The sequence below is a fragment of the Zonotrichia leucophrys genome, chromosome 5 (genome assembly GCF_028769735.1).
Source record: "Zonotrichia leucophrys gambelii isolate GWCS_2022_RI chromosome 5, RI_Zleu_2.0, whole genome shotgun sequence".
Classification (NCBI taxonomy): Eukaryota; Metazoa; Chordata; class Aves; order Passeriformes; family Passerellidae; genus Zonotrichia; species Zonotrichia leucophrys.
The window spans coordinates 49,762,905-49,775,871 of record NC_088175.1 but is presented as its reverse complement, the minus strand read 5'-3'; the positions used below and the strand labels follow the sequence as shown (position 1 = coordinate 49,775,871).

At 40.7% G+C, this 12,967-nt stretch overlaps 1 protein-coding gene across 4 annotated transcripts in view; it reads right to left on the bottom strand.

The window, feature by feature from the left end:
• Positions 1 to 12,967, bottom strand: part of SHANK2 (SH3 and multiple ankyrin repeat domains 2) — a 280,376-nt gene that overhangs the window by 132,326 nt on the left and 135,083 nt on the right. For all 4 annotated transcript variants that reach the window (XM_064715490.1, XM_064715491.1, XM_064715492.1 and 1 more), the window contains one exon: positions 984 to 1,059. In XM_064715490.1, the coding sequence (XP_064571560.1) occupies positions 984 to 1,059 (76 nt within the window). The remainder of the gene's footprint in view (positions 1 to 983; positions 1,060 to 12,967) is intronic.

The following is a 12,967-nucleotide window of genomic DNA, read 5'->3' as shown; positions in this document are numbered from 1 at the left end:
GCAGCAGATACAGCTTCTCTCTTTTGCAGGAACGACCCTATTCATTCACACTGAAATACAGAGGCTAGGATATGGATTTTGTAGACTAATGATCCCACAAAGAACCTTGCAAAAAGCCAGCTCCTCTCACTGCAGATGTCCCTGGTAACCACTGAGTCTGCTCTGCAAAGCTGGTCTCAGAGCACGGGCTCACAGCTTCTCTTGACAACTTTACCACCATCCAACTCCCCCAGCCAATCACATCATGTCCACCTGAGAACTCCCTCCCCAAATCCTTCAACTCACACAGAAGCTATGTCTGAACCTCAGAACAAAGTCTAAGATCACAGAACAAAACCAACAGTTACCATATTTTTATTTTATTTAGTATTGTGTCACATGAAACTCTGTCATTGCTTTACACATTTCAGAGTTTTTCTCCTACAATAAATGTGGTTTCCGTGCAAACAAACAAAAAAACCAAACCCAAGCTGCAATTGGACACTCAGGAGAAAAGCATGATAATTTCAGTGTGCCACCAAAACTTCCTCAAGAAGACAACAAAAGCTAACTGAGGTTCTGTGTTTTGAAGATCATCCTTTCTACCAGCAGTCACCTGTATGTTCAAGGTATATCCATGGGGTAGAAGAACCTGCTTAAAATCATGAATTCTCCACAAATAAATAATCTGATTTCTCATTTCCAGCAGCTTCAGTTCTACTCAGCTTCCAAAGTTACTGTTCAGAACAACAAATCTCTTTCACCACTCCCAAAACAAAACAGTGAAACTCATGACTTCACTGCTCCCGAATTTTCTACACCCATCCCATATGAACAAAGAAAACTGCAATAAAAACCAATTTAAAAGTAAAATGGCACTCTAAGAAGTTCTGTTTAGTTATCTGCTTCCCTCTTCCCCTCCAAAGCCTAAACCAAAAGTAACAATTAAATAAAACCAGGGAAGGTTTTGTAAACAGATTGCAACCAAAAGGAAAAATTCTTACCTTGAAGCATCAAAGCTGTCATAGGATCCAACAGTGTAGTGTCTAAACAGCTTCTTTGTTCTATCTGCTCGCGTTTCTGCACAGAGAAAAAATAATTTTCAATACTTCTGTATTTCTTTATATTCCCTCACAGTGAATAAATCTAGTTTCAAGGCATTTTGGAAAAAATGTTGGCTTTGGAGATATTCTTTTATGGCATCAGACACATCAAGTGAATAAGGAGAACTTCTTGGAGATCATGAATCATACCATTCACAAGTTTTAAAGCTCCACTCAGATTCTCAGTAGCAAAAACTTTTGTGTCCAATATTTGGGTCTTTTATAGCTAAGAGGCAAGATAGAAGAAGAAAGAAAGAAGAAAAATCTGCAATAGATGTCAGAAAGGTTGGGAAAACAGCCAGAATATGCAAATCAATATTTTTTTGCCTAACTACAGTCTGGTCCTCCAATGAAATCACCTTTGGTTTGGCAAAGAGACATCAGAAATCAGATGGGAAAGTTTCTGGTTTAGATTATGACCATCAAAGTCTCATCTGCACAGCTGAGGGACACTCCATGGAACAAGAGCCTGACACAATCCCAGCAGATTTTATTGATTCTCCAAGCCAGCCAGAGCCCCCAAAGCACAGCACCTCTGTGGCACAGCTTTTAAGGATGGTACAAATGACTGAGAGTGGTGCGGTCTAATGACCAAGGGCAAGCCTGCAGAGAGAAAAAGAACCTCAGAGCAGGATGGAAGGGCTTTGAACACAGCCAAAGAGCAGGAGAAAGTCCTGGGAGGCAGACCTTGGGAGGAAGGGTGGGGAAAATGACTATTTCCATGCTTTAACCAGTGCAGCTGACATGTAACTGGAGCATGCCCCCAGCTGGAGGCATAAATACAAATCCATCCATAATGCAGAGTAATTCCAGCTGGAAATGCACTTGAAGGTTGTAGCTGGCTAAAAGAGTAAGAAAGTTGTTTCTTCAGAGCTGTGCACCAATTGGCAAGGCCCAAGAAAAGCAGTGCTAGGAAAAACCAAAAAGATTTACATTTATATATATTATGTAGAGACCAGCCAGCCTCCATCCTACAGGATGGCCAGAGAGGGAGAAATCTCCTATTGTAATATGAACTCTACTTGATAGTTCAGTTTATTTTGTCCCTTTGTCACTCACCTACAATGTGTATTTTCTGCCTAAAAGGCCTTTCCTTTACCCAAAATTCCTGCTCCTACTGCACAAATTGCAGCCTGTTCCCCATCAAGCAACATTCTTTTTTCATGCTACTCTAAAAATCAGGTTCATACCAAGAGACATAAACAGAAGAAACACAGAAAATCATAAACCTGGAGTCCACTTTGAGTTTCCCCCTGGCTGTTCTCAGAAGTCCCTCAGAAATTATTACAAGAAATAAATTATGACAAAGAACATTTTGAAATCTTAAAGCAACTGCTTGAGCCTTAAGGAGCCAGATGTTCCCCCTGCAGAACCTGTTTTCTATAGCATGATATTTCAGTGCTATAAGGAACACAAAGTGGTGGGAGGGATGGGAAGGCACAGCAAGACAGAGAGCTTTGTTCAGCTCCTCAGGACTGCAGAGCCAGCACTCTCAGCTGCAGCTTGGGTCTGCTCCCCTCTGCTTCCCCCCACTCCTCTGGGTGCAGTCAGGGATTATTTGGGAAAACAGAAGCCTTGCAAGGTGCTGAACTCGAGGCTAAGTGGCAGCTTCCCAGGCTGCTGTGTTAAGCTCCCTAATTACCCTCTTTCCCTCACCTCACACAGGTCCCAGGCTGCCCTATTACACAGCACAAGCACAGACACCCAGGAGCAGGGGGGAGGGCCACGAATCTGCCATCAGAATGAACTGGGACTGAAAAAGGAAAAGGATTCCATTCTCTGACTTGACAAAAGAACACAAAGAACCCATAGGCAAATGCCTAACAAATGCTGTTCTGAATTCAAGCCAAATATAGCACAGTAACACTGTTATAGATATATTTGCACCAAGGGGTTAGCTCCAGGTTTCCCTGGATTTGTACCCATTCTTATGTCCCAGGTTTTCTTAAGATCAGAACTCTTTATCAGAATGCTTTGAAGCAAGTTAGGACCACCTAGCACTGACAACCCTATCATTATTTAAGAAGCTTTTACCCATAGAATCTTTTGAGGATTTCTTCTTATACTTGGTTGCAGACAGATTAGAAAAACGAGCAAGAAGATATGGACATGAAAGTCTAGAAACACATTACTTAGCAGTTTTATTTTAATAAAGTCAATTATTTCAATAATACTGCATTCTTACTGAGAGAAATATCTGTCACCACAGATGAAAAGTCACTACATCAAGTTGGATCAGTTCAAAAAGTTTTTCTAAGAGGTAGAACAAAATAACAGGGTTTGCAAAAATGGTCCAGTTTCCTTTACAGTGACAAAAGACAGAAACGTTGGGATATCACTTGAAATTTCTACATCTCTTGAGAAGCCCATATTTTACCAGAGTAAATACCATAAGAACACAACATTTTTTTTCCTGGTCCATTTTCCATTGAAGCCTGTGGAACTGCAGCAGAAATAAGCTGTGTGCCCTTGGCAATAGTGGCAATCAAAATAATAAAGCTCCAGCTGTTGCTTTATTAGAATCATTTATTGTTGCAGACATCTCAGTAAGCAACAGGCTCAAACCCTGCCCTTCCAGAATGTAATTTATAGAGTTCAAAGAGGGGTGAGCACTGAGAAAGTGTAGGTGGAAAACATTTCCTCCTTTCTCTACCTCAGAAGCAGTGAGGGCTTTCCTCCAAATAAACATAGGACTTTGTGAAGATTCTCTGTCCCAGTCTCATAAGTTACCACAGGACTCCAAGAGATCTTGCAGACATTATCAAAAGCTGAAAGATCACTGCTATGAAGAGCAAGAAATAAATTTTGGACTCTAAATCACTCCTATTAGGCCACTCATGCCCAATTGCAGCCCACATCCACATTCAGTTCCAGCAGCCAGCCCGACTCCCACCCTGACTCTCCTGCTTGGACTAGGCTGCTCACATATTTGATATTGCTTTGGAAGGTAAAGCACTAGGAGGGGTGCAGCAATGTATTGGCAAGGTCTAGGCCACTGTGTGCCCCAGCAAACCATTCCTAGTCATTCTCATCAACACCCTCTGGAATTCGTCAAGGTTACTAAGACATGAATTGTGCTAAATTAAGAAAGAAGAGGCTGAAAAACAGAATACCAAGACCAGAAGAACTAGATAAGAGAGACAGAGAACTAGACAGAGAGCTGTGAAACAGCTGGACTGGAACCAATCACATGCAGAACACGTGAACAAGAGAGAGACATCAGTTAAGAGATGTGTGATCAGCACGTGCAGTAAAGTTAGAATGTATAAACAAGTACATAATATAAACAATAAACAGCTTCTATTAATCATATTAGTTAGTTATCCAAGAGTCCTGATTTCCCACAGAGGGGGAAAAATCCCAAAGCAACTGTTTCCACTCCTTGTCCCCTCCCTGCTGCTCCTCGCAGGGCATTTCGGCGCCGTGTTTCCAAGGAAACCGCGCAGGATGCTCTGCCAGCAGGGATGCTGCCAGAGCTGCCAGCACTCTAGGAAAGGTTCTGAGCCACCAGCATGGCCACAGGATGAACAGAGGAAACAGGAGTGCAACAGCCAGAATTTGTGCTGTCATACCAGGAGGCAAGAGAGCAGCAGGCTCTCCCCAGACACACCGGCAGTTTTATCCCCACCCCAAAACATGCAGCTTTTCCTTCTGCCTTCCCTCTTCCCCAGTGACAGCCCTGGGAGATGTTTCACTCCCAACAGACATTTATAGATGCTCTCTGCCAGAGCAGTACAGCTCTCTGCAGGTACAACACCCAAAACGCTGGCAGAGTTAAAGGCCTTCTCTCTGCACCTTCCCCTTCCTGGGGGAAAAACCCTTTCCCAACCATTTATGCTGGGGGTTAGACCAGGAGTTATTCAAAGATGAGGAAAGCTGTCTAATAATAAAATCAGCAGATATTCACTATTCAAGGACACTTGTGCTGATTTGCAACAAGACAGGGCCCCTATCTTATGAGTATTTCCTCAAATTGATCCAAACTTGGCCATAAGAAAAAGCAGAGAAAAAGTTCATGGGATTGAAAACACCACTAAGAAGAGCACAATTTTTTTCTATCCCAAGTATGTTGCCATCTTATCACAGGGGTTCCATACTGTTGTCTCCTTAGCACAAAAGTTTCATACCCTCTTGGTGTTTCTTGTGGGTAGCTCCTCAGAGCACTGACTCTTCCTTCTTCACAGAGCAACCACTGACTCCAATTCCCCTCTCACCCAGCCACCCCACTCTTTTGTAGCATCTTCTTCTCATTGGCCTGGTAAAGTCAGGCCTGCTCCTAATCTTTGATAATTGGCCCCAGCTGCAACTCCTTAGGAGTAAGATTACTTTCTGCACTATCTTTATTTTCTTGTATTCTATCCCCCTACACCATGTATATCCAAAATATCTGCCATACTAAACGATGCTCTAGAAAATAATCACATTAAAAGATAAAAATATTCTTCATACCATAAACTGTGAAGTCTCAGTAACTTATTTTACTTATTCCTGTTTCTCCTCAGAAAATGAAGATTCGTCAAAACTAGATTGTCTATTAAATATGGTACATTAAAATGGTGATAAGTGAGAAGATTTTTCCAGCCTATGATATAATTGTTTTACAAGACATTTCTTATTGCTTTCTTTGAGCATTTCATTTGAGTCATAGGAAAGATGAAGTTCAGGCAGCCTCCTCCAAATCACACAGAGCAGGATTATGGATTCTAAAAAATGTCCCAAAAATGGGATGAAGAAATAGAAATGGAGATTTTCCCTATTACCTGTCTGATCATTGATTCTGATAAAGGGTTATAAAAACTCATGAAAGTGAGATCTGCAGGTATGTACCACCCAAGAATTCAGAAGAAACTACAATTATCTTTTTCATATCTCCGCAAATTGGTGGTAAAAACATTGATGCTTCATTTGAAGGGATAAACTGTGAGGATCAAGAGAAAAGAAGCATATGATGAAGGCATTATAAATAGTAAATTAATGAAAACCTTTAATTCATGGCTCATTTTCTTCTCTTTCAGTTTTTTAAGTCCCAGTGTTCAGTTGATGTGATGTTTTCAACCAATATTTTTTTCAGTTAAAGCCGAGAAATAGTAAATCTAATGTGGTTTTTGAAGTTTTTCAGATTTGAGAATAAGAATAAAAATGTCTCAAGGAAAACTTGAGTGGAATAGCAAATCCTTGGACATTCTTCTGCCTTTCCTTTTTCCCACTCCCCTACTAAATCTTATTTTCAGAAAAAGAAAGGAAGACAGTGTTGATTCCCTCCTTCATCCTTAGAGGAAGATTAGCTGGAATACAGTGAATTCTTTTACCCACAAAGGATGCTGAAACGGCTGATCAATGGAGTGAATCAGCAAGTTTGTTTGCAAGGGAAATCTTAATAACTGAAAAATGCAGCCTGGACCTGCTGGAGAGGCAGTTATGGAGGAACAGTGCTTCCCACATCATCAGTTTTCCCTTTCATTAAAAAAAAAAAAAAAAAGCTTACTTACACCTGAAAAATAAAACCCCAGCAAGCAGTTGTGCAAGCATTTGCTTGTTACTGTCCTAAGAACTTTACCAGCTCTTTGTACAATTGTGGGATTCTGCAGCTCTTCCCTCATTTGCAGAATATTTTCAAAACATGGTAATGGTTGCATGATCTTGCCCTGAGTTCTCCTGTTGGGTTTCTGAGGGTCTCCACTCCCTCTGCCTCTTATTTCCAACCCATCCATGGCAGCTCTGTGCCCATGGTCTCAGCTAATGCAGAGGATTAAGTCTCTCTGTCTGGGACAGGCATAGACACAGACCACAGCCCTGGGTGGTCTCATAAAAGGAAATTCATTGGCAGAGGACAGATTTTTTCCCCCTCTTTGCTTTACAGAATAAAATGCATCTTAAAGCAAAAGAGTGAAGAGCTTATAAAAAGCTGTGGATGTGGACCTCAGAGTTTCTAGCAGCTGAACGTGGATTTGGTCCACATATACCTAGTCTGATCTTTGCTGAAATACCCAGCTTTTACCAAGTTAGGCCAAAACTTGTGGCCTGACAATATGTGTATCTGCCTCATAAGAACCAGCTCTCCATGTCAATCCCAAAGTGCTCCTGCACACATAAATAAAGGCATCTTGTTTTTCAGATTCAGGGAGAACAAAGAAGTCTTGATGAGCTGCCTGCTGGCACTATCATCTGTTGCAAATGTTATTTATCCTGAAGGTCAGGGTGGTTTGTTCACTTACAAAGCTCAGGTGGTGTAATGTTCCAGCTCCTTAGAGCTGACTCAGGGTATGAATGTTTTTAATCATAACACCGTATTTCACATTTTTCATCCTCCCAGCAAATAGTTCAAATATTGCCTGCAAATACCAGTGTTCTTACTGATGGCAGCAGCATACCACCCAGACTGATGGCCTGCAGCAAAGGGCAGGTGCCAGGTGAAACCTGGCTTAATGACTTTGCCTTGACAGAGAGAGTTTGCATTAAATTTAGGGAAATTCCATTAGAGGTTTGTGAAGGAGCTCTGCAGTTGCTTGTGTGGCAGGAGCTGTGGTCTGCTCAGCATGACAGGGATTGTTCCTACCTGAGATGTGTTTACAGCCCCACAAAGACAACCAACTGCTTGGGAGAAGGTCATTGAGCACTCTGAATTAGAAGGAACAGATGGGGAATTATTTTGGGCTGAGTAAGGAAAAACAGGCCCTGGAAAGCCATTCTTCTATTCAATTTCAAAAATCATTAATTTTCATGTACAGCAAGTTTCAGCAAGAGTTATTATGGACTTTTATCATCAATGGTGATACAAATGTTTCCCCTCAATTTCCTCCCTTACAAGAAGCTCCATTCAAGTCTAAATCTTCACCAGCTGTACTCAGGATCAATGATCTGTCAAATTCTCTGCCTTCAATAATAGATAAAATTTTGAATACATAAGAAGCTGCTGAACATGGGAAATACGTGGGACATTCCTAGAACCTCACCATCTTTTTCACCACAGCACTGCCTCTTGTTTTTCCTCTGCCTTGATTGTGCGTGTGGACTCCTCAATCTGATTTTCACTGTGGATAGCACAGTGAAAATGACCAAACATGACCAAACCCAACAACAGAGGAACACTTCACAACTTCCACTGTAAGGGCCTCAGAATAACTTCTAATTTAGTGGTATAACTCCAATCACAGCAAACAAATAGCTCAGAGCAGGATGGTGCTGAGCAATCTGATACCCAGGTTTACACAGGACCAGGGAGGGGAAGATGAGGGTGGAACAGGGAACTGTGGATGTGGAAGTGCCCTGCTCACCAGGAAGAATTCCTGCCTTGCCATGCTGTTGCAAGTGTCTAAAATACAACATTCAACTACGAATCCAAAAATACAAAAGAAAAATTACTTAGAAACACCACATCACTTTTAGCAGGAGTACCAGACTTTAGCAACTGAACTTGTGGTGCTGTATCAGAACATACAGATATGCTTAGGTATAGATATAATAAAATAAATAACATATATAAAAAATCAAAATCATTTATAGATATGGTTAGAGGTACTTTGCATTGATGACTGCCAAGGAACACATGATTCAGAGCCAGGCCACAGGATAATTAATTTTCAAATAGAAGAAGCTATTACCATTGGTTTGAGAGCTTACTCCTAGAGAACCTACACCAGTACTCCAAATAATTAGGATGATTGCAGCAAGAAAGGTGCCAAATCCAAGAATATTCCTACCTTTTAAAAAGGATGGTACACACTTGGCCTTACAGCATTGTGTAGACACATAAGGGCAATTACTTTAAATGAATGCATTTGAAAATCCATGTTGCAACCTTAAACGCTGCTGGAAATTAGAAATAAAATTGCTGAGAATGCTGAGAATCAAGTTTTCTAAGAAAGCACTAAAAATCAGATATTAAATGTTAGGCAGTGCGCATAAAGATTGCACCAGATATTGAGGAGAGCAACAGTACTGTGCAAAGTTTTTAGAAGCAATTATATTTTCCATAGAAAATGTAATTTGATGGAGGTCTTATAAAACCTTTCCATTCCTGCCACTAGCACTTCAAAACTCAGTGATCCTTCATTAAAGCTCTGCACAACACCTCCAAAATGAGCTTCATTCTTGGACTTGGACTTTCCAGCCAGTTTCTCACCAGCTTACCTGGGGTTTGGGTGCTTCTGCATCCTCACAGAGAAAAACACCCAGACATTTCATTTCAAAATATACTCCCTTCAACCACACTCAAAAAGTTGAAGCCTATCAAGGAATGCAGGATTTGACAAGCCCTCCAGATTGCTATACAAAACATTGCTGCTACACAAAACGCCCTTTGCAACAAAAACCCCAAACCAAGCTGACCACAAGCAAGCAAGCCTTATTTTACACCAGGCTCAAAGCCCACATCCCTTCAGCTCCACGCTGTACCAGGAGGGGTTTTTTTTCCCTGCTGCAAGTTTCCATGGAAATGCATCAGTCACTAATCTAAATAAGTGCGGCTGAAGGACGCCTGAAAACCTGGAGCAATTACGCATGCCATTAGAGGAACAGAATATGATTCAGCCCAGCTATTAGAAATGTGCCACAGCTATCATTTCTATATTTTGTTGCAGTGTTCTAAAAACAATACTGCTTTATATTTTTTTAAACCCACTCTTTTGCTGCTTATGAGAGGGACAAAAAAAAAACCCCCAGAAAATGCAGTGAAAATACTTCTCACGTAACAAGCACAATGAAGTCAGACAGTAAATGTTGCAAAACACAAACGGAGGTGATGCCACACATTTGTTTTGCCGTGAAAATCCACAGGACCTGAAAACTTCTCTCTGGTCAAAGAGACTTCACTTGAGTCATTTTGATGAGTAATAAGCCAGTGAAAGCTTTGATCTGCATTAAAGGGCTAATGAGCCTTAAAACAATTGATGTGACTATGAATTCTGATCAATACAATAGCAGACATCCATGTGCAATCACAGCACACAGCTCAGGCACAGCTGGGTCTCTACTCATCACAGAGCCACAGGATCATGGAATCATTAAGGTTGGAAAGGCCCTCTGAGCTCACTGAGTAAAAATGTTATCTCAGCACTGCCAAGGCCACCACTAACCCACGTCCCCAAGTGGCATATCCACGTGGCTGTTAAATATCTCAGGCTCCAGTACCAATGTTCCAATGCCTAGCAACTCTTTCCATGAACAAATTCTTCCTAATATCCAAACTGAACCTCCCCTGGCACTACTTGAGGCTGTTTCTTCTTGTCCTGTCCCTGTTCCCTGGGAGCAGATCCCAATCTCACCTCTTTGCCCCCTCCTGTGGGGGCCAGAAGGTCCCCCTGGAGCCTCCTTTTCCCCAGCTTGAACCATCCCCCCCTCACCAAGCTCCCTCAGGCACTTCTGATACTCCAGACCCTTCCCAAGCCCCATTCCCACTGCTGGGGACTCAATCTATTCCTACTTTACATCTCACAGGAAAATTTCAAAAGCTGTGCAACAGGGACTGTGCTAGTGATTCTGAACAAATGTTTTTAGAGTTATTTCAGACTATCTGAACCTGGTGTTACCACCCTGTTATTTTTCCAGTCCCCCTTACTCTTGAAGAATGAGCTGATAAAACACTGAAAAAACCACAGCTTTCAAATTCTAATGATAATTTTGTCAAATTCTGCTTGACTGTGTCACATTTTGCAGAACATGTCTCCCAAGTGGTTGGCATTCCATATAAAAAAGGAGGTGGCTGACTGAACAGTGCTGCTCCAAAGTCTGGAGCACACACTGGAGATGGTGCTACCTGTGTGTACACCAGCCGTGTGCAGCCCCTGTGCCAAATCTACTTGAAATTAATTCAATTCCTGCCAACAAACATTGCAATTAGACCTCAAACAGGAGAAACTGAGGAGGAGGAAACACACTTGTGCAGGAAAAGGCCTCTCAAATGATTAATGTGGTATTTCTAGACTGCAGCTGAGCACTCTCCATCTATACTGGGAACATCTACTAAAGGAAGTACTCAGGAGACTGAGAACTGGGGTTTTACCTGCTTGGTGTCCTCCTTGCTGACACCAAGCCACCACTGGAAATAAAGTCTAATTAATTAGATTCAAATTCATAAACTGTAAAAACCAAAACAAGGCAGGCAAAAAGGGGCGGAGACATAAGTATACATTAAGAACACTAAAAGATCATAGTAAAAATCAGCCTGAAATATATGTGTATATATATATATTATCCTTTCTGTTAGCTTCTGGTTTGTTAGTTCTTACAATTTCACCTAATGCCTTTTCTTCATCTGCTGAAGTCTTCACAAAAAGGAGCAGAAAATAGGTCTTCCTTTTCAAATCTGACAATCTTTTATCTACACCTCAAGCCAGGCCCTTTCAAGTTTCATTTTTCACCACTTAGTTGACTCTAGATTAAGGATTTATTTTGAATGTGACAGTAAAATTGTTTTCAAAGTTAAGATTTTTGAGTTCTTCTATGACAGAAACTGAAGAAGTTTTATTTATAACACACTTTGAAACTCTCATGAATGGATCACTAGAAAATTAGATGGCTTTCAGTTGTGCACTGGTTAAATTGAAGGGTGGTTTGTCTTGTTTTCCCCAAAATCCAGTGAAGGTTTTAAAAACTTATTATATTACACATTTTTTTAATAATATCTGAACATGCACTTGTAATAATGCAAGTGTTACAAAAATTAAACAAAATTCAAATCATGCAATTAGGATGAAATTGCCTAAATAGAATTGAAAATCAACCCTGAAATGGATCACATAAAAGACCAGATTATTGCTGAGGGTCAACATTCATGAAGTTTCTCCTCAGAAAAGCTTTGCAATTCAGAGAATGAGGTACCTGAGGCACAGGGAGTGCAGACAGCCTCCCAGAGACCACAGCAAACACCAAAGGCAGGCAATAAACCTGGATTAAAGTCATGCAGCTGAAAAAGCACCTGAGCTTTAAGCTTGTAAATTCAATGATAAAAATGTACATTTGTTTGATTGCTACAGAAATGTCAAAACCCATTTCCAAGGTGCCCAAAGGTTACAAAAGCAGGAATGGCAAAATAAACTTGTAATTTCTAGATGTTTTCCGCAAGCCTAAATTACTAATTCTTGGAAGCAAGCAGTGATATGGAAATGAATTCTCCTAAGACTGACATATTCCTGAAACTCCATTATGTGCCCAGCTTAATGCCTATAAACTAATAAGAAAAAAGGAATCATGCTGCATCTTTGTACTTATGAGATTTGTAAAATGTTATAACTGAAGAAATCAAATAGTCTGGGTGCTTTTTAAAGAGAAATTATGTAAAAAGCTTGAACCTCTCAACTGACATACAAAACCTCCCAAAATCACTCTCAAACCTGCAAAGTGAAAATGTAAAAATGCAGCCTTGACCTGTTAGAAGCTTTTATATTGTGGACTTTGTGACCTCTCAGATTTGAATAGAAAAAGGCAAATAAAGAGAAGTGAGAGAGATTTTCAATTTGTGAATTTTTGTTTTGCAAAAAAAAAAAACAAAACCAAAAAGTGTCTCAAAGATGGGATGCAATTAATTGAGATCTCTACTTAGCAGGTTTATTCCTTTCTAAAAATGTAATTGAGTGTATTAAGCCCACCTGGATTAGCCATCTCTCTGTGCTAGATAATCACACTCCCACTTTCTCCCCCTACTCCCTCTCCTTTATCTCCTTCTCACATATAAATTGCATCTCAGCATATCCAAACTTAATCCACAAAGAGGCCATGCAAATCTAATCCTCCAAATATATCATTAAAAAATCCCATTTCATTATTTACCCTAATCCTGCACACAGACAGCACAAGACAATCACCTCCCAGTGACAATGATTTGCACAGCTTGAAGAGTTCTTTGGACACACAGAAAGTTCCCACTGGTTAAACAATCACTCTTTCAT